At 48.1% G+C, this 18,779-nt stretch overlaps 1 protein-coding gene across 1 annotated transcript; it reads right to left on the bottom strand.

Annotated features, from left to right (window-relative positions):
* Positions 1-13,613: 13,613 nt before the first annotated feature.
* On the bottom strand, positions 13,614-17,662 carry LOC138370037 (uncharacterized). Its single transcript, XM_069333812.1, has 3 exons — positions 17,605-17,662; positions 16,834-17,034; positions 13,614-15,436 (listed from the first exon to the last, which is right to left on the bottom strand). The coding sequence occupies exons 1-3, from the start codon at positions 17,660-17,662 to the stop codon at positions 13,614-13,616; spliced, it is 2,082 nt and encodes a 693-aa protein (XP_069189913.1).
* Between the last annotated feature and the right edge of the window lie 1,117 nt (positions 17,663-18,779).

The following is an 18,779-nucleotide window of genomic DNA, read 5'->3' as shown; positions in this document are numbered from 1 at the left end:
CTGCTTTCATGGCTACCTCCATCACTGCCACTGTGTGTGTGTGTGTGTGTGTGTGTGTGTGTGTGTGTGTGTGTGTGTGTGTGTGTGTGTGTGTGTGTGTGTCTGTGTCTGTGTCTGTGTCTGTGTGTGTGTCTGTACTCACCTAGTTGTGTCTGCAGGATCGAGCACTGACTCTTGGATCCCGCCTTTCGAGCATCGGTTGTTTACAGCAATGACTCCTGTCCCATTTCCCTATCATACCTGGTTTTAAAATTATGAATAGTATTTGCTTCCACAACCTGTTCCTGAAGTGCATTCCATTTTCCCACTACTCTCACGCTAAAAGAAAACTTCCTAACATCTCTGTGACTCATCTGAGTTTCAAGCTTCCATCCATGTCCCCTCGTTCTGTTACTATTCCATGTGAACATTTCGTCTATGTCCACTCTGTCAATCCCTTTGAGTATTTTATACGTTCCTATCATGTCCCCCCTCTCCCTTCTTCTTTCTAGTGTCGTAAGGCACAGTTCCCTCAGGCGCTCCTCATACCCCATCCCTCGTAGCTCTGGGCCGAGTCTCGTTGCAAACCTCTGAACCTTTTCCAGTTTCATTATATGCTTCTTCAGATGGGGACTCCATGATGAGGCGGCATATTCTAAGACTGGCCTCACGTAGGCAGTGTAAAGCGCCCTTAATGCCTCCTTACTTAGGTTTCTGAATGATGTTCTAACTTTTGCCAGTGTAGAGTACTCTGCTGTCGTTATCCTATTTATATGTGCCTCAGGAGATAGATTAGGTGTTACGTCCACACCCAGGTCTCTTTCGCGCGTCGTCACAGGTAGGCTGTTCCCCTTCATTGTGTACTGTCCCTTTGGTCTCCTATCTCCTAGTCCCATTTCTATAACTTTACATTTGCTCGTGTTGAATTCCAGAAGCTATTTCTCAGACCATCTCTGCAATCTGTTCAGGTCCTCTTGGAGGATCCTGCAATCCTTATCTGTCACAACTCTTCTCATCAACTTTGCGTCATCCGCAAACATTGACATGTAGGACTCTACGCCTGTAAACATGTCGTTAACATATACAAGAAATAGCATTGGTCCCAGCACCGATCCTTGTGGTACTCCACTTGTTACTGTTCGCCAGTCCGACTTCTCGCCCCTTACCGTAACTCCTTTGGCTCCTTCCTGTTAGGTAGTTCCTTATCCATGCTAGGACCTTTCCCCCCACCCCCGCCTGCGTCTCGAGCTTGAACAGCAGTCTCATGTGCGGTACTGTATCAAAGGCTTTTTGGCAGTCCAGAAATATGCAGTCTGCCCAACCATCTCTGTCCTGTCTGATCCTCGTTATTTTATCATAGAATTCCAGGTTTGTTAGGCACGACCTTGTTAGGCAGAAGGTCTGTGTCTGTGTCTGTGTGTGTCTGTGTGTTCTCACCTAATTGCCTAATTGTACTCACCTAAATATGCATGCGGGGGTTGAACTTTGGCTCTTTGGTCCCGCCTCTCAACCATCAATCAACAGGTGTACAGGTTCCTGAGCCTACTGGGCTTTATCATATCTACACTTGAAACTGTGTATGGAGTCAGCCTCCACCACATCACTTCCTAATGTATTCCATTTGTCAACCACTCTGACACTAAAAAAGTTCTTTCTAATATCTCTGTGGCTCATTTGGGCTCTCATTTTCCATCTGTGTCCCCTAGTGCGTGTGTCCCTTGTGTTAAATAGCCTGTATTTATCTACCCTATCGATTCTCTTGAGAATCTTGAATGTGGTGATCATGTCCCCCTAACTCTTCTGTCTCCCAGCGAAGTGAGGTTTAATTCCCGTAGTCTCTCGTAGCTGATACCTCTCAGCTCGGGTACTAGTCTGGTGGCAAACCTTTGAACCTTTTCCAGTTTAGTCTTATGCTTGACTAGATATGGACTCCATGCTGGAGCCGCATACTCCAAGATTGGTGCGACATATGTGGTACATAATATTCTGAAAGATTCCTTACGCAAGTTTCTAAACGCCGTTCTTATGTTAGCCGACCTGGCATATGCCGCTGATGTTATCCTCTTCATATGAGCTTCAGGGGACAGGTCTGGCGTGGTATCAACCCCCAGGTCTTTCTCTCTGACTCTGGAAGTATTTCATCTCCCAAATGATACCTTGTATCTGGTCTCCTGCTCCCTACACCTATCTTCATTACATTACATTTGCTTGGGTTAAGCTATAACAACCATTAGTTCAACCATTCCTGCAGCTTGTTTACGTCTTCTTTAAGCCTCAAGCTGTCCTCCTCTGTCTTAATCCTTCTCATAATTTTGGCGTCGCCAGCAAACATTGAGAGGAATGAGTCTATACCCTCAGGGAGATCATTTACGTTTATCAGAAACAGGATAGGTCCAAGTACAGAGCCCTGTACTCGACCAGGCCTCCACCCCCAGGAAGCAGCCCGTGACAGCTGAATAACACCCAGGTACCTATTTTACTGCTAGTTAACAGGGGCATAGGGTGAAAGAAATTCTGCCCATTGTTTCTCGCCGGCGCCTTGGATCGAACCCAGGACCACAGGATCACAAGTCCCGCGTGCTGTTCGCTCGGCCGGCCGGCTCCCACAGCACCACGCCGGCTTTCCGACAGTCCAAAAAAATGCAGTCCGCCCGTCCTTCTCTTTCTCGCTTCATCTTTGTCACTTGATCGTAGAATTCTATTAAGTCTGTAAGGCAAGATTTACCCTCCCTGAATCCATGTTGATGGGTTGTCACGAAGTCTCTTCTCTCCAGATGTGTTACTAGGTTTTTTCTCACAATCTTCTCCATCACCTTGCATGGTATGCAAGTTAAGGACACTGGCCTGTAGTTCATTGCCTCTTGTCTGTCACCCTTTTTGTATATTGGTGATTTCAATATCCGTCTTCCATATTTCTGGTAGGTCTCCCGTTTCCAGTGACCTAGTATACACTATGGAGAGTGGCAAACAAAGTGCTCCTGCACACTCTTTTAATTCTCATAGTGAGATTCCGTCCGGCCCAAAAGCTTTTCTCACGTCCAGCTCCAATAGGTGCTACTTGACCTCATTTCTTGTAATTTTGAACTATTCCAAGGTCGCCTGGTTTGCTGCCACCTCTCCTAGCGCCGTGACTGCTCCTTGTTGTATTGTAAATACCTCTTGGAACCTTTTGTTGAATTCTTCACACACCACTTTGTCATTCTCTGTGTACCTGTCCTCACCCGTCCTAAGTTTCATCACCTGTTCCTTCACTGTGGTCTTCCTCCTGATGTGACTGTGTAGTAGCTTTAGTTCGGTCTTGGCTTTATTAGCTATATCATTTTCATACATTTCTCAGCTGCTCTTCTCACACTAACATACTCGTTACTGGTACTCTGGTATCTCTCTCTACTTTCTGGTGTTCTGTTATTACGGAAGTGCCTCCACGCCCTTTTGTTCACCTCCTTTGCTTTCATACATTCCCTGTTAAACCATGGATACTTCTTTTGCTTCTCGGTTTTTCCTGTCGGGCCGGGACAAACCTGCTTACAGCCTCCTGACATTTCTGGGTGACATAGTCCATCATGTCTTGTACGGACTCGGTTTTGAGTTCTGTGTCCCAATGTATATCCCTTAGGAATTTATTCATCTCCTCATAGGTAGATGCTTTCAGTGTGTGTGTGTGTGTGTGTGTGTGTGTGTGTGTGTGTACTCACCTAATTGTGCTTGCGGGGGTTGAGCTCTGGCTCTATGGTCCCGCCTCTCAACCGTCAATCAACTGGTGTACAGATTCCTGAGCCTATTGGGCTCTATCATATCTACATTTGAAACTGTGTATGGAGTAAGCCTCCACCACATCACTTCCTAATGCATTCCATTTACTAACTACTCTGACACTGAAAAAGTTCTTTCTAACGTCTCTGGCTCATTTGGGTACTCAGCTTCCACCTGTGTCCCCTTGTTCGCGTCCCACCAGTGTTGAATAGTTCATCCTTGTTTACCCGGTCGATTCCCCTGAGGATTTTGTAGGTTGTGATCATGTCCCCCCTTACTCTTCTGTCTTCCAGTGTCGTAAGGTGCATTTCCCGCAGCCTTTCCTCATAACTCATGCCTCTTAGTTCTGGGACTAGTCTAGTAGCATACCTTTGGACTTTTTCCAGCTTCGTCTTGTGCTTGACATGGTACGGGCTCCATGCTGGGGCCGCATACTCCAGGATTGGTCTTACATATGTGGTGTACAAGATTCTGAATGATTCCTTACACAGGATCCTGAACGCCGTTCTGATGTTAGCCAGCCTCGCATATGCCGCAGACGTTATTCTCTTTATGTGGGCTTCAGGAGACAGGTTTGGTGTGATATCAACTCCTAGATCATTCTCTCTCTCTGTTTCATTAAGTACTTCATCTCCTATTCTGTATCCTGTGCCTGGCCTCCTGTTTCCACTGCCTAGTTTCATTACTTTGCATTTACTCGGGTTGAACTTCAACAGGCATTTGTTGGACCATTCACTCAGTCTATCCAGGTCATCTTGTAGCCTCCTACTATCATCCTCTGTTTCAATCCTCCTCATAATTTTTGCATCGTGGGCAAACATTGAGAGGAACGAATCTATACCCTCTGGGAGATCATTTACATATACCAGAAACAGTATAGGTCCAAGGACTGACCCCTGCGGGACTCCACTTGTGACGTCTCGCCAATCTGAGACCTCACCCCTCACACAGACTCGTTGTCTCCTGTTGCTTAGGTACTCCTCTATCCACCGGAGTACCTTCCCTCTCACTCCAGCCTGCATCTCCAATTTTCGCACTAGCCTCTTGTGTGGCACTGTATCAAAGGCTTTCTGACAATCCAAAAATATGCAGTCTGCCCACCCTTCTCTTTCTTGCCTTATTTTTGTTGCCTGGTCGTAGAATTCAAGTAACCCTGTGAGGCAGGACCTGCCATCCCTGAACCCATGTTGATGCTGTGTTACAAAGTTCCTTCGATCCAGATGCTCCACTAGTTTTTTTCGCACAATCTTCTCCATCAGCTTGCATGGTATGCAGGTTAGGGACACTGGCCTGTAGTTCAGTGCCTCCTGTCTATCCCCTTTGTTGTATATCGGGACTACGTTAGCTGCTTTCCATATATCTGGCAGTTCCCCTGTTGCCAGTGATTTGTTATACACTATGGAGAGTGGTAGGCTCAGTTCTCTTGCTCCTTCCTTTAGAACCCAAGGGGAGATTCCATCTGGGCCTATAGCCTTCGTCACGTCCAACTCTAGTAAACACTTCCTTACTTCCCCACTGGTAATCTCAAACTCTTCCAGTGGTTCCTGGTTAGCTATTCCCTCACTTACCTCTGGAATTTCTCCTTGCTCTAAGGTGAAGACCTCCTGGAATTTCTTATTCAATTCCTCACACACTTCCTTGTCATTTGTAGTGAATCCTTCCGCCCCTATCCTTAATCTCATAACCTGTTCCTTTACTGTTGTTTTTCTCCTAATGTGGCTATGCAACAATTTAGGCTGAGTCTTTGCCTTGCTTGCGATGTCATTTTCGTATTGTCTTTCTGCCTCTCTTCTCATCCTGACATATTCATTCCTGGCATTCTGGTATCTTTCTCTGCTCTCCAGTGTCCTGTTATTCCTATAGTGTCTCCATGCCCTTTTACTTTGCTGCTTAGCTAGCCTACATCTTTGATTAAACCATGGGTTTCTCATCTTCATTTCTCTGTTTTCCTTTTGGACTGGGACAAACTTGTTTGCTGCGTCCTTGCACTTCTGCGTGATGTAATCCATCATATCTTGGGCCGTCTTTCCCCTGAGCTCTGTTTCCCATGCTATATCTGTTAGGAATTTTCTTATCCCCCTCATAGTTTCCCTTTCGGTATGCTAACCTTTTGGTTTCCGTATCCCTCCTCGAGTTCAATAACCCTTCTTCAATCAAGTACTCAAACACCAGTACACTGTGGTCGCTCATTCCTACTGGGTCCTCAAAACCGATTTCTCTTATGTCGGAGTCGTTCAGAGTGAAGACTAGGTCGAGTCTCGCTGGTTCGTCATTGCCTCTCATCCTTGTGGGTTCTCCGACATGCTGGGTTAAAAAGTTGCTTGTCACCACCTCCAATAGTTTGGCTCTCCATGTATCCTCGCCTCCATGCGGTTCCTTATTCTCCCAGTCAATCTTTCCATGATTGAAGTCGCCCATGATGAGCAGATGGGATCTATTTCTACAGGCAGCAGAGGCTGCCCTCTCAATTATAGTGTTAACTGCCTTGTTGTTGTTTTCATACTCTTGACTGGGTCTCCTGTCATTTGGTGGAGGGTTGTATATTACTGCTACTACTATTCTTGGTCCTCCCATTGTTATGGTGCCTGCTATGTAGTCTCTGAACTCCTCACAGCCCGGGATGGCCATCTCCTTAAAACTCCATTCCCTTCTCATGAGTAGGGCCACTCCGCCTCCTCCCCTACCTTCCCTCTCTTTCCTTATTACTGTATACTCCTGGGGAAACACGGCATTCGTTATGACTCCAGAGAGTTTTGTTTCAATGAGTCCGATTACATCTGTGTGTCCGAGTCCGATGTGTGTGTGTGTGTGTGTGTGTGTGTGTGTGTGTGTGTGTGTGTGTGTGTGTGTGTGTGTGTGTGTGTGTGTGTGTGTGTGTGTGTACTCACCTAGTTGTACTCACCTAGTTGTGTCTGCAGGATCGAGCATTGACTCTTGGATCCCGCCTTTCGAGCATCGGTTGTTTACAGCAATGACTCCTGTCCCATTTCCCTATCATACCTGGTTTCAAAATTATGAATAGTATTTGCTTCCACAACCTGTTCCTGAAGTGCATTCCATTTTCCCACAACTCTCACGCTAAAAGAAAACTTCCTAACATCTCTGTGACTCATCTGAGTTTCAAGCTTCCATCCATGTCCCCTCGTTCTGTTACTATTCCGTGTGAACATTTCGTCTATGTCCACTCTGTCAATCCCTCTGAGCATCTTATACGTTCCTATCATGTCCCCCCTCTCCCTTCTTGTTTCTAGTGTCGTAAGGCACAGTTCCCTCAGGCGCTCATCATACCCCATCCCTCGTAGCTCTGGAACGAGTCTCGTTGCAAACCTCTGAACCTTTTCCAGTTTCATTATATGCTTCTTCAGATGGGGACTCCATGATGAGGCGGCATACTCTAAGACTGGCCTTACGTAGGCAGTGTAAAGGGCCCTAAATGCCTCCTTACTTAGGTTTCTGAATGATGTTCTAACTTTTGCCAGTGTATAGTACGCTGCTGTCGTTATCCTATTTATATGTGCCTCAGGAGATAGATTAGGTGTTACGTCCTCCCCCAGGTCTCTTTCACGCGTCGTTACAGGTAGGCTGTTACCCTTCATTGTGTACTGTCCCTTTGGTCTCCTATCTCCTAGTCCCATTTCTTTAACTTTACATTTGCTCGTGTTGAATTCCAGTAGCCATTTCTCTGGCCATCTCTGCAACCTGTTCAGGTCCTCTTGTGTGTGTCACACACACAGGTCAACCTGTGTGTGTGTGTGTGTGTGTGTGTGTGTGTGTGTGTGTGTGTGTGTGTGTGTGTGTGTGTGTGTGTGTGTACTCACCTAGTTGTATTCATCTAGTTGTGCTTGCAGGGGTTGAGCTCTGGCTCTGGTTCCGCCTCTCAACTGTAAATCAACTGGTGTACAGATTCCTGCGCCTACTGGGCTCTATCATATCTACATTTCAAACTGTGTATGGAGTCAGCCTCCACCACATTACTGCCTAATACATTCCATCTGATAACTTCTTTGAAACTGAAAAACTTCTTTCTAACGTCTCTGTGGCTCGTTTGGGTACACAGTTCCCACCTGTGTCCCCTTGTTTGCGTTCCACCCATTGTTAAACAGTTTATTCTTATCTACCAAAATTCTCTGAGAATTTTGTAGGTAGTGATCATGTCTTCCCCTACCCTTCTGTCTTCCAGTGAAGAGAGGTGCATTTCACGCAGCCTTTCCTCTTACCATGCATCTTAGTTTTAGGACTAGCCTAGTGGAATACGTCTGAACTTTTTCATGCTTCGTCTTGTGCTTGACAGGTATGGTCTCCATGCTGGGGCCGCATACTGCAGAATTCGTCCTACATATGTGGTATTCAAGGTTCTGAATGATTCCTTACCCAGATTCCTGAAGGCTGTTCTGGTGTTAGCCAGTCCTCAATACGCCGCAGAAGTTATTCTTTTTATGTGGGCCTCAGGAGACAGGTTTGGTGTGATATCAACTCTTAGATCTTTCTCTCTGTCCGTTTCATGAACGACTTCATCTCCCATTCGGTATCCTGAGTTTGGCCTCCTGTTTCCACCGCTTAGTTTCATTTACTAGGGTGGAACTTTAGTAGCAATTTCTTGGACCATTAATTCAGTTTGTCTAGGTCATCGTGTAGCCTCCTACTATCTTCCTCTGTCTTGATCATCCTCATAATTTTTGCATCATCAGCAAACAATAAGAGGAACGATTGTATACCCTCTGGAAGATCATTTACATATATCAGAAACAGTATAGGTCCAAGGACTGAACCCTGTGGGACTCCACTAGTGACGACAGGCCAATTGAGATTTCACCCCTCACAGTGACTCGCTGTCCTCTGTTGCTTAGGTACTCCTTTATCCAAAGGAGTACCTTCCATTTCACTCCTGCCTGCAACTCCAGCTTGTGCACTATTCACCTGTGAGTGTTGTCAAAAAATTTCTGGCAATAAAAAATATGCAGTCTTCCCACTCCTCTCTTTCTTGTCTGATTTTTGTTGCCTTGTCGTAGAATTCAATTAATCCTGTGAGGAAGGACCTACCATCTCTAAACTCATGTTGATGTTGAAATCTTTCGCTCCAGATGTTCCACTAGCTTTTATCACACACTCTTCTCCATCAACTTGCATGGTGTGCAAGTTAGAGACACGGGCCTGTAGTTCGGTGCCTCCTGTCTATCCCCTTCTTATATATCGGGACTAAATTATCCGTCATCCAAATTTTTGGAAGTTCACCTGGTACCAGTAATTTGTTATACAATGTGGAGAGTGGTGGACCCAGTGCTCCAGCTCATTTGTTAAGTATCCATGGTAATACTCCATTTGGGTCTATAACCTTTGTCACATCAAACTCAAGCTGAAGCTAGTGTGTGTGTGTGTGTGTATGTGTGTGTGTGTGTGTGTGTGTGTGTGTGTGTGTGTGTGTGTGTGTGTGTGTGTGTGTGTGTGTGTGTGTGTACTCACCTATTTGTACTCACCAATTTGTGCTTGCAGGATCGAGCATTGGCTCTTGGATCCCGCCTTTCCAGCCATCGGTTGTTTACAGCAATGACTCCTGTCCCATTTCCCTATCATACCTAATTTTAAAATTATGAATAGAGTTTGCTTCCACAACCTGTTCTCTAAGTTCATTCCATTTTTCCACTACTCTCACGCTAAAAGAAAACTTCCTAACATCTCTGTGACTCATCTGAGTTTCCAGTTTCCACCAATGTCCCCTCGTTCTGTTATTATTACGTGTGAACATTTCATTTATTTCTACTTTGTCAATTCCCCTGAGTATTTTATATGTTCCTATCATATCTCCTCTCTCAATTCTTTTCTCTAGTGTCGTAAGGTTCAGTTCCCTCAGACGTTCTTCATATTCCATCCCTCGTAACTCTGGGACAAGCCTCATCGCAAACCTCTGAACCTTCTCTAGTGTCCTTATGTGTTTCTTCAGGTGGGGGCTCCATGATGGCGCGGCATACTCTAAGACGGGTCTCACGTAGGCAGTGTAAAGCGCCCTAAAAGCCTCCTCGCTTAGGTTTCTGAATGAAGTTCTAATTTTCGCCAGTTTAGAGTACGCTGCTGTCGTTATCCTATTTAAATGTGCCTCAGGAGTTAGATTAGGTGTCACATCCACTCCCAGGTCTCTTTCTCGAGTCGTTACAGGTAGGCAGTTCCCCTTCATTGTGTACTGTCCTTTTGGTCGTCTATCACCTGATCCCATTTCCATAACATTACATTTACTAGTGTTGAACTCCAGTAGCCATTTCCCTGACCATCTCTGCAACCTGTTTAAGTCCTCTTGGAGGATCCTACAATCCTCATCTGTCACAACTCTTCTCATTAATTTTGCGTCATCCGCAAACATTGACATGTATGATTCCACTCCTGTAAATATATCATTTACGTAAATTAGAAAGATGATTGGGCCCAGCACCGATCCTTGAGGTACTCCACTTGTTACTGTTCGCCAGTCCGACTTCTCGCCCCTTACCATTACCCTCTAGCTCCTTCCTGTTAGGTAGTTCTTCACCCATACTAGGGCCTTTCCGCTAACTCTTGCCTGCCTCTCACGATTGTAAAGCAGTCTCATGTGCGGTACTGTATTAAAGGCCTTTTGGCAGTCAAGAAATATGCAGTCTGCCCAGCCTTCTCTGTCCTGCCTTATCCTTGTTACTTTGTCATAGAATTCTAAAAGGTTTGTTAGGCATGATTTCCCTGTCCAGAACCCATGTTGGTGCTTGTTTACAAACCCAATTCCCTCCAGGTACTCAACAAGTCTTAGCCTAATTATTCTTTCAAGTATTTTGCAGGGGATGCTTGTCAGTGATACGGGTCTGTAGTTCAGTGCCTCCTCCCTATCACCTTTCTTGAAAATCGGTACGACATTTGCCTCCTTCCAGCAACTGGACAATTCTTCCAACCTAAGTGACTCATTAAAGATCATTGCCAGAGGCACGCTGAGAGCCTGCGCTGCCTCTTTTAGTATCCAAGGTGATACTTTGTCTGGTCCAACCGCTTTAGTTGCATCCAGTGTTGTGTGTGTGTGTGTGTGTGTGTGTGTGTGTGTGTGTGTGTGTGTGTGTGTGTGTGTGTGTGTGTATGTGTGTGCTCGTCTAAATGAACTGAGCCTTTGGCTCTTTAATGCCGCCAACCGCCCCACGTGAACACTGACTTGCATGAAGCGAGTGTAGATGTGCGTCAAGACAGTGGATAAGTCAGTTGTGAAGATATAGCAAGGCAGAAAATGAGTACATAGAGTAAAGTGAGACGTACCTTCGAGTGTGAATGAATGTGAGGCAGACCTGTGCACGAATCCTGAGTGTTGGCGTGTAGCAGAACACTGAACGGGTCCTGAGTGTGAACGTGTAACAGAACAAATAACGAATTACGTGCAACAGTACAGACAAAGAGTCCAGAGTGTGAACGGTACACAGAACAATGAACGAGTGCTCAGTGCGAATGTAATAACTGGTACGAACTCCGCAGCTTCTATTGTAATAACGTGTGCTCTACCGATCTTGTAAGATGTTAACACTCGACCGTCATACGAGGACCTAAGGAATTAATCACTATAGGCTTAGAACAGCGTAGACATCTAATGGGAGGGGAACGTGAGAGTGAGGGAGAGCGAGTGAGGGAGGGTGGGAGAGAGCGAGTACGGGACAGCAAGAGCGAGTGAGGAAGACTGAGTGAGTGGGAGAGAGAGAGAGATAGAAATATTAGTTGCTACACCCTTCGTATGAGTTACCAGGTAACGCTGCCACCACCCTCAGTTACCGGACAGAGGACAGGAGTGAGGAGATTCGTAGGATTTGTAAGATGTCTTATCTACCAGACCAGAAAGGATCCTGGCCTGTCACTCGAATAACCATGACCATTTGGGGGAACTATTAAGAACGCAGGAATAAGGTGGAACACCCCCCAATATGGGGAGGAGAAATTAATAATATCCTTAATGGATAGTTAATGACACTAGGTCACTAGGGCAATTGGGACGATAGGCCCAATATCACTAAGACAAGGAACCATTAATACACACTGGAATGACATTTGACAATACATGACTTTATTTGAGACTGTTAAATAGACACTTGCCTAACTATATTCCCTAACAGAGGCAAAGAATAAATGGATGATAAAGTGCTCTAGTTCAAGAGAGCCGTACGTAGTGGAATGGTGTTCTATAATTTTCCTCGAGTTCTCTCCCGGTGTCCACCCACACCAACCTCCTGGGCTACCCCTACTCTACTGTGTCCACCCACACCAGCCTCCTGGGCTACCCCTACTCTACTGTGTCCACCCACACCAGCCTCCTGGGCTACCCCTACTCTACTGTGTCCACCCACACCAACCTCCTGGGCTACCCCTACTCTACTGTGTCCACCCACACCAGCCTCCTGGGCTACCCCTACTCTACTGTGTCCACCCACACCAGCCTCCTGGGCTACCCCTACTCTACTGTGTCCACCCACACCAACCTCCTGGGCTACCCCTACTCTACTGTGTCCACCCACACCAACCTCCTGGGCTACCCCTACTCTACTGTGTCCACCCACACCAACCTCCTGGGCTACCCCTACTCTACTGTGTCCACCCACACCAACCTCCTGGGCTACCCCTACTCTACTGTGTCCACCCACACCAACCTCCTGGGCTACCCCTACTCTACTGTGTCCACCCACACCAACCTCCTGGGCTACCCCTACTCTACTGTCTGGACAGTTACTGGACATGTATCAAGAGAGCATTTAACGGGCCCTCAGTGTGGACGTGTAACAGAGCAACAAACGGGTCCTGAGAGTGAACGTGTAACAGAACAATGAACAGGTCCTGAGAGTGAACGTGTAACAGAGCAACAAACGGGTCCTGAGAGTGAACGTGTAACAGAACAATGAACAGGTCCTGAGAGTGAACGTGTAACAGAGCAACAAACGGGTCCTGAGAGTGAACGTGTAACAGAACAATGAACAGGTCCTGAGAGTGAACGTGTAACAGAGCAACAAACGGGTCCTGAGAGTGAACGTGTAACAGAACAATGAACAGGTCCTGAGAGTGAACGTGTAACAGAGCAACAAACGGGTCCTGAGAGTGAACGTGTAACAGAACAATGAACAGGTCCTGAGAGTGAACGTGTAACAGAACAATGAACGGGTCCTGAGAGTGAACGTGCAACAGAACAATGAACGGGTCCTGATAGTGAACGTGCAACAGAACAATGAACGGGTCCTGAGAGTGAACGTGTAACAGAACAATGAACGGGTCCTGAGAGTGAACGTGCAACAGAACAATGAACGGGTCCTGAGAGTGAACGTGTAACAGAACAATGAACGGGTCCTGAGAGTGAACGTGCAACAGAATAATGAACGGGTCCTGAGAGTGAACGTGTAACAGAACAATGAACGGGTCCTGATAGTGAACGTGTAACAGAACAATGAACAGGTTCTGAGAGTGAACGTGTAACAGAACAATGAACGGGTCCTGAGAGTGAACGTGCAACAGAACAATGAACGGGTCCTGAGAGTGAACGTGTAACAGAACAATGAACGGGTCCTGAGAGTGAACGTGTAACAGAACAATGAACAGGTTCTGAGAGTGAACGTGTAACAGAGCAATGAACGGGTCCTGAGAGTGAACGTGTAACAGAGCAATGAACGGGTTCTGAGTGTAAATGTGTAACAGAACAATGAACAGATCCACTGTGTGAATGTCTAACAGAACAGTGAACGAGTCTTGAGTGTGAAGGTGTAACAGAGTAATGAACGGGTCCAGAGTGTGAAGGTGGGAGAGCCCAGCACACAGGAGCAGGGGAAGAGTAGAGACAGGCAGGAGGAACACACAGTAATACTCCGCAGGAAATTAACCGTCAGAGGGTGGCCCAGCGCGTCTATGTCACTTCATAAATTCACGTCCTCTGGGGTGGTGGACCCGTCCTCTGGGGTGGAAGGCCCGTCCTCTGGGGTGGAAGACCCGTCCTCTGGGGTGGTGGACCCGTCCTCTGGGGTGGAAGGCCCGTCCTCTGGGGTGGAAGACCCGTCCTCTGGGGTGGAAGGCCCGTCCTCTGGGGTGGAAGGCCCGTCCTCTGGGGTGGAAGACCCGTCCTCTGGGGTGGAAGACCCGTCCTCTGGGGTGGAAGACCCGTCCTCTGGGGTGGTGGACCCGTCCTCTGGGGTGGAAGGCCCGTCCTCTGGGGTGGAAGACCCGTCCTCTGGGGTGGAAGGCCCGTCCTCTGGGGTGGAAGGCCCGTCCTCTGGGATGGAAGACCCGTCCTCTGGGGTGGAAGACCCGTCCTCTGGGGTGGAAGATCCGTCCTCTGGGGTGGAAGACCCGTCCTCTGGGATGGAGGACCTGTCCTCTGGGGTGGAAGACCCGTCCTCTGGGGTGGAAGACCCGTCCTCTGGGGTGGAAGACCCGTCCTCTGGGGTGGAAGACCCGTCCTCTGGGGTGGAAGACCCGTCCTCTGGGGTGGAAGACCCGTCCTCTGGGATGGAGGACCTGTCCTCTGGGGTGGAAGACCCGTCCTCTGGGGTGGAAGACCCGTCCTCTGGGGTGGAAGACCCGTCCTCTGGGATGGAGGACCTGTCCTCTGGGGTGGAAGACCCGTCCTCTGGGGTGGAAGACCCGTCCTCTGGGATGGAAGACCCGTCCTCTGGGGTGGTGGACCCGTCCTCTGGGGTGGAAAGCCCGTCCTCTGGGGTGGAAGGCCCGTCCTCTGGGGTGGAAGGCCCGTCCTCTGGGGTGGAAGACCCGTCCTCTGGGGTGGAAGACCCGTCCTCTGGGGTGGAAGGCCCGTCCTCTGGGGTGGAAGACCCGTCCTCTGGGGTGGTGGACCCGTCCTCTGGGGTGGTGGACCCGTCCTCTGGGGTGGAAGACCCGTCCTCTGGGGTGGTGGACCCGTCCTCTGGGGTGGTGGACCCGTCCTCTGGGGTGGAAGACCCGTCCTCTGGGGTGGAAGGCCCGTCCTCTGGGGTGGAAGACCCGTCCTCTGGGGTGGAAGACCCGTCCTCTGGGGTGGAAGGCCCGTCCTCTGGGGTGGTGGACCCGTCCTCTGGGGTGGAAGGCCCGTCCTCTGGGGTGGTGGACCCGTCCTCTGGGGTGGAAGACCCGTCCTCTGGGGTGGAAGGCCCGTCCTCTGGGGTGGAAGACCCGTCCTCTGGGGTGGAAGGCCCGTCCTCTGGGGTGGAAGACCCGTCCTCTGGGGTGGAAGACCCGTCCTCTGGGGTGGAAGACCCGTCCTCTGGGGTGGAAGACCCGTCCTCTGGGGTGGAAGACCCGTCCTCTGGGGTGGTGGACCCGTCCTCTGGGGTGGAAGGCCCGTCCTCTGGGGTGGAAGGCCCGTCCTCTGGGGTGGAAGGCCCGTCCTCTGGGGTGGAAGACCCGTCCTCTGGGGTGGAAGGCCCGTCCTCTGGGGTGGAAGGCCCGTCCTCTGGGGTGGAAGACCCGTCCTCTGGGGTGGTGGACCCGTCCTCTGGGGTGGAAGGCCCGTCCTCTGGGGTGGAAGGCCCGTCCTCTGGGGTGGAAGACCCGTCCTCTGGGGTGGAAGGCCCGTCCTCTGGGGTGGAAGACCCGTCCTCTGGGGTGGAAGGCCCGTCCTCTGGGGTGGAAGGCCCGTCCTCTGGGGTGGAAGACCCGTCCTCTGGGGTGGAAGGCCCGTCCTCTGGGGTGGAAGACCCGTCCTCTGGGGTGGAAGGCCCGTCCTCTGGGGTGGTGGACCTGTCCTCTGAGGGGGGAGAAGACCCGTCCTCTTAGATTGGAGGATCCGTATTCCATACATTGATTGCTATGTCATCCAGTGTAAATTTGCTCGGAATTGTACTGAGCTCTCTCTCTCTCTCTCTCTCTCTCTCTCTCTCTCTCTCTCTCTCTCTCTCTCTCTCTCTCTCTCTCTCTCTCTCTCTCTCTCTCTCTCTCTCTCTCTCTCTCTCCCTCTCTCTCTCTAAGACTAGATTTCTTGATTGGGATTTATTGATTCCCAATCTATCAATCTATCAATTTCTTGATAGATTTGATAAATCTAACAATTTCTTGATATATTTCAGACGGGATTGTCTAGCTGTTAAAAGATTGAGGCCAGATGCTTGGGGCTAGTCTTACTCAAATTGGCACTAAGTTTAATCTTACTCAAGTAGACCTAAGTTTAATGCTTTAAGAAATATCAACCTAAAACCCAACCCTATCCTGTACCTAAATGAAATTAGGATGTGAGTTACCTAGAGTTACAATGCACGTTCATGCCCTATCAGGAGATGAAATGAAATCATATAGGTTACAGTGATGAAAATGATGAGTAGGGAAGATGGCTGCGGTGATGAAGGTAGTATATACAGTGAAGACAGTGTGTAAGACGAGAGGAAGGGACGCGATAGAAATAGATACATAGAGATAGAGACAGATTGATAGCAGAAGATAGACAAACAGATATATTTATAAATCTATAATAAGATAGAGATAAATGAAGATTGAGAGAGATATAGAGATACATATAGAGGAAAAGACTGAAATTAAAATAGTTAGAGACAAGAGACAGGGAAGACAGGCCAGACGGAAACAATGCTTGGGAATGGTTAACATAACAATAAAGACTATCAGGGGAATGCGCAAAGCCATTATGACTATATATCACTTGGAAAGGGTCATGATACGGATTTGGGATGGGACGGGGAAAAAGGAATGGTGCCCAACTACTTGGACTGTCGGGGATTGAACGCCAACTTGCACGAAGCGTGACCGTCACTCTACCGTCCTCTTCAAGTGGCGATGCTGGGTTACTGCACCTAGTAGTTTATACCTAGAGTGGTACCCTGTGGAACCCAGAACACTCTCTCTCTTACCTAAAACCCTTTCCACATTTGAGCTTTGATGTCCAAAGAGCTTGGAAAGGATGTGGGAGGAAGAAGAATGGGTCGATGAAATTCTTGGAAGAGGATTTGGATGTGGAGAGAGGAGGCTTGAAAGTTCGGTGTCCTGTCCACCGTAGATTGGAGAGTTTTTTTTCGGTCAAAGCCTGTTGCTTGAGTTCTTCTTAAGCGGCAGGAGGCTAGTGGTGAGGCGGCGGTGTGATGTAGTCCTGGTTCACTTGAGGTATTCTGTCTGGCTTCGAGGAGGCGTCTTCCTTACGATGTTGTTGGATCTGTATGTTCTTATTGTTAGATACGATGTTGAAGTTTCGCCTGAAGTATCCGAGCGTGAGCTTTGGTACTGGGGTTCCTTCTGGGTCTTCGGCAGCGGTAGAGAAGTGGATTAGCTTCATCCCCTCTTCCTCGTAGATTGGGTCGATGTGGTTTATGTTCAGGATGGAGAGGACGATGTATCGCTCCACTGTGGCATAGTGGACGAACATAAAGTGGGGAAGTTGGGTTTTATTCCTGCCGGTGATGCGCCTGTTGCATTCTATGGCCGGCCAGGGCTTTTCTAATACTGCTGTTGCCATTGAAGACTATATACTGGTCGATAAAGAGGCAGTAAGAAGGTTTGCTTCTGTCTGGTATGCCTGGTATGACTGAGGGTGTTGGTATGCCTGGTATGACTGAGGGTGTTGGTATGCCTGGTATGACTGAGGGTGTTGGGTGGATGTAGGTAACTTCCAGCTCTTCAAGCTCTTCCATTTCAGTGTCTGGTGCAGATGTTTGCTGCGGTGCTGCTGTAGCCGGGGTCCGTTCCATCTCTCTTCTTTTCCCATCTCATCACATCCCTCCCCCCTCCCTCTTACCCCATCGTCCTTCCCTTATCCTCCTGTTCCTCTTCCTTCCATCCCACTCTCCCCTCTCCTCCCATATCTTCTCTCCCCTCGTCTTCCTACCCTTTCCACTTCAATCTCAATAATTCATTTCCATTTATTTACATAGAATGGATACCCAGCTGCACCCGGGTCTCTTTCTCTTTTCTCACTTTTCTCCTTTTCTCCACTCTTCATCCCATCTCTTCCTGTATCCTCCCTCGCCCGCATCCTATACCCCTCTTCGTCTCACCTCCCTCATGTCCCCCTCTTCCACCCCCATCGTTCCTCTCCCTAGTCATACCTTTTTACATTTCCCCTGACCATTTCCCCTTACAAATTTGGGTAAAGCTTGTTCCAGGTGCCTGGCTTCCAATACTGGACAATGACACATTCTGGCAGATATTTTCTCATTATATGCAGTAATATTTTAGAGACAATGTGCAAACATTGAGGTCACATGCTTGAGGCCAGCCTTATCCAACTTTGCAGGGAAAATGATCTGGGGTACGGGATTGACATAGGCTGGCCGGGGTAGACTTAAGTTAAATGATTTAGGATATACAGTATTATTAAATAATCATTCATCTATTAATTCTTCATATATTATTAATTATTTAAATATTCATTCAAAAAATGATTGTGAAGGATGAAGGGAGGGTGGGGAGAAGGGTTGGGGAGGACGATGGGAGGAGGGAAAAGGAAAGGTACTTAAATGTAACGTGTTTTAATTGTTATACAGGATTGTATGTTCAAAGAGCGATTTACAGTCCCGGGCAACGCCGGTTTCTCCTCCTCCCTAGTAGTAGTAGTAGTAGTAGTAGTAGAAGCCATCCATCAGTCTCAGGAGACTATGATGTTGCGCTCTGGTTGTCGGTCAGGAGTGGCTTCTCCAAGACGTAAAGCCAGGGTAGGTTGATATTGAGGAGAAGCTGCTATTCAGGCAGCAGGTCCCCCCTCTCCACGGTGCTGAAAGTCTCCAATGGAAAGGCAAACGCCAATACGATTGGTTCCAGCGCCGTCGCGGGAACTGTGAGTTCCGGGGTTGACCTCGAAGTTGGTGAGGGCCCCCCCCCCAGTATACATATGTATATTAGCAAGGTGTCACATAACCTGTGACTTCACAAATGCAAGAAACAACTGAACAAATGAGCTAAGAGCTTTTTTATTGTTTGTGTACGTCGTCAGAGTCTAATCATAGGACCAGAAGAGATATACAAGCTTAAGGTAGACAAAAAAGCATTTAAGTGTCAATTAGCCCAAATGCACAAATAAATATATTGAAGCAATGACCGAAATCATTCATAAAACAGACCACAACATATTACTCTAGCCAGTATTTAAAGAT

Source organism: Procambarus clarkii, chromosome 30 (assembly GCF_040958095.1).
Source record: "Procambarus clarkii isolate CNS0578487 chromosome 30, FALCON_Pclarkii_2.0, whole genome shotgun sequence".
Taxonomy (NCBI): Eukaryota; Metazoa; Arthropoda; class Malacostraca; order Decapoda; family Cambaridae; genus Procambarus; species Procambarus clarkii.
Note: the sequence above shows the minus strand (reverse complement) of the source record. Positions and strands in the feature narration are given on the sequence as shown.

Coding starts and splice junctions, on each gene's coding strand:
- LOC138370037 (XM_069333812.1), bottom strand. CDS start 17,662: ATGCGGGCGAGGGAGGATACAGGAAGAGATGGGATGAAGAGTGGAGAA. Junction 17,035..17,604: donor GAGTGGAGAAAAGGAGAAAA/GTGAGAAAAGAG, acceptor ACTATGCCACAG/TGGAGCGATACATCGTCCTC. Junction 15,437..16,833: donor CATACAGATCCAACAACATC/GTAAGGAAGACG, acceptor CTCCCCCCTCAG/AGGACAGGTCCACCACCCCA.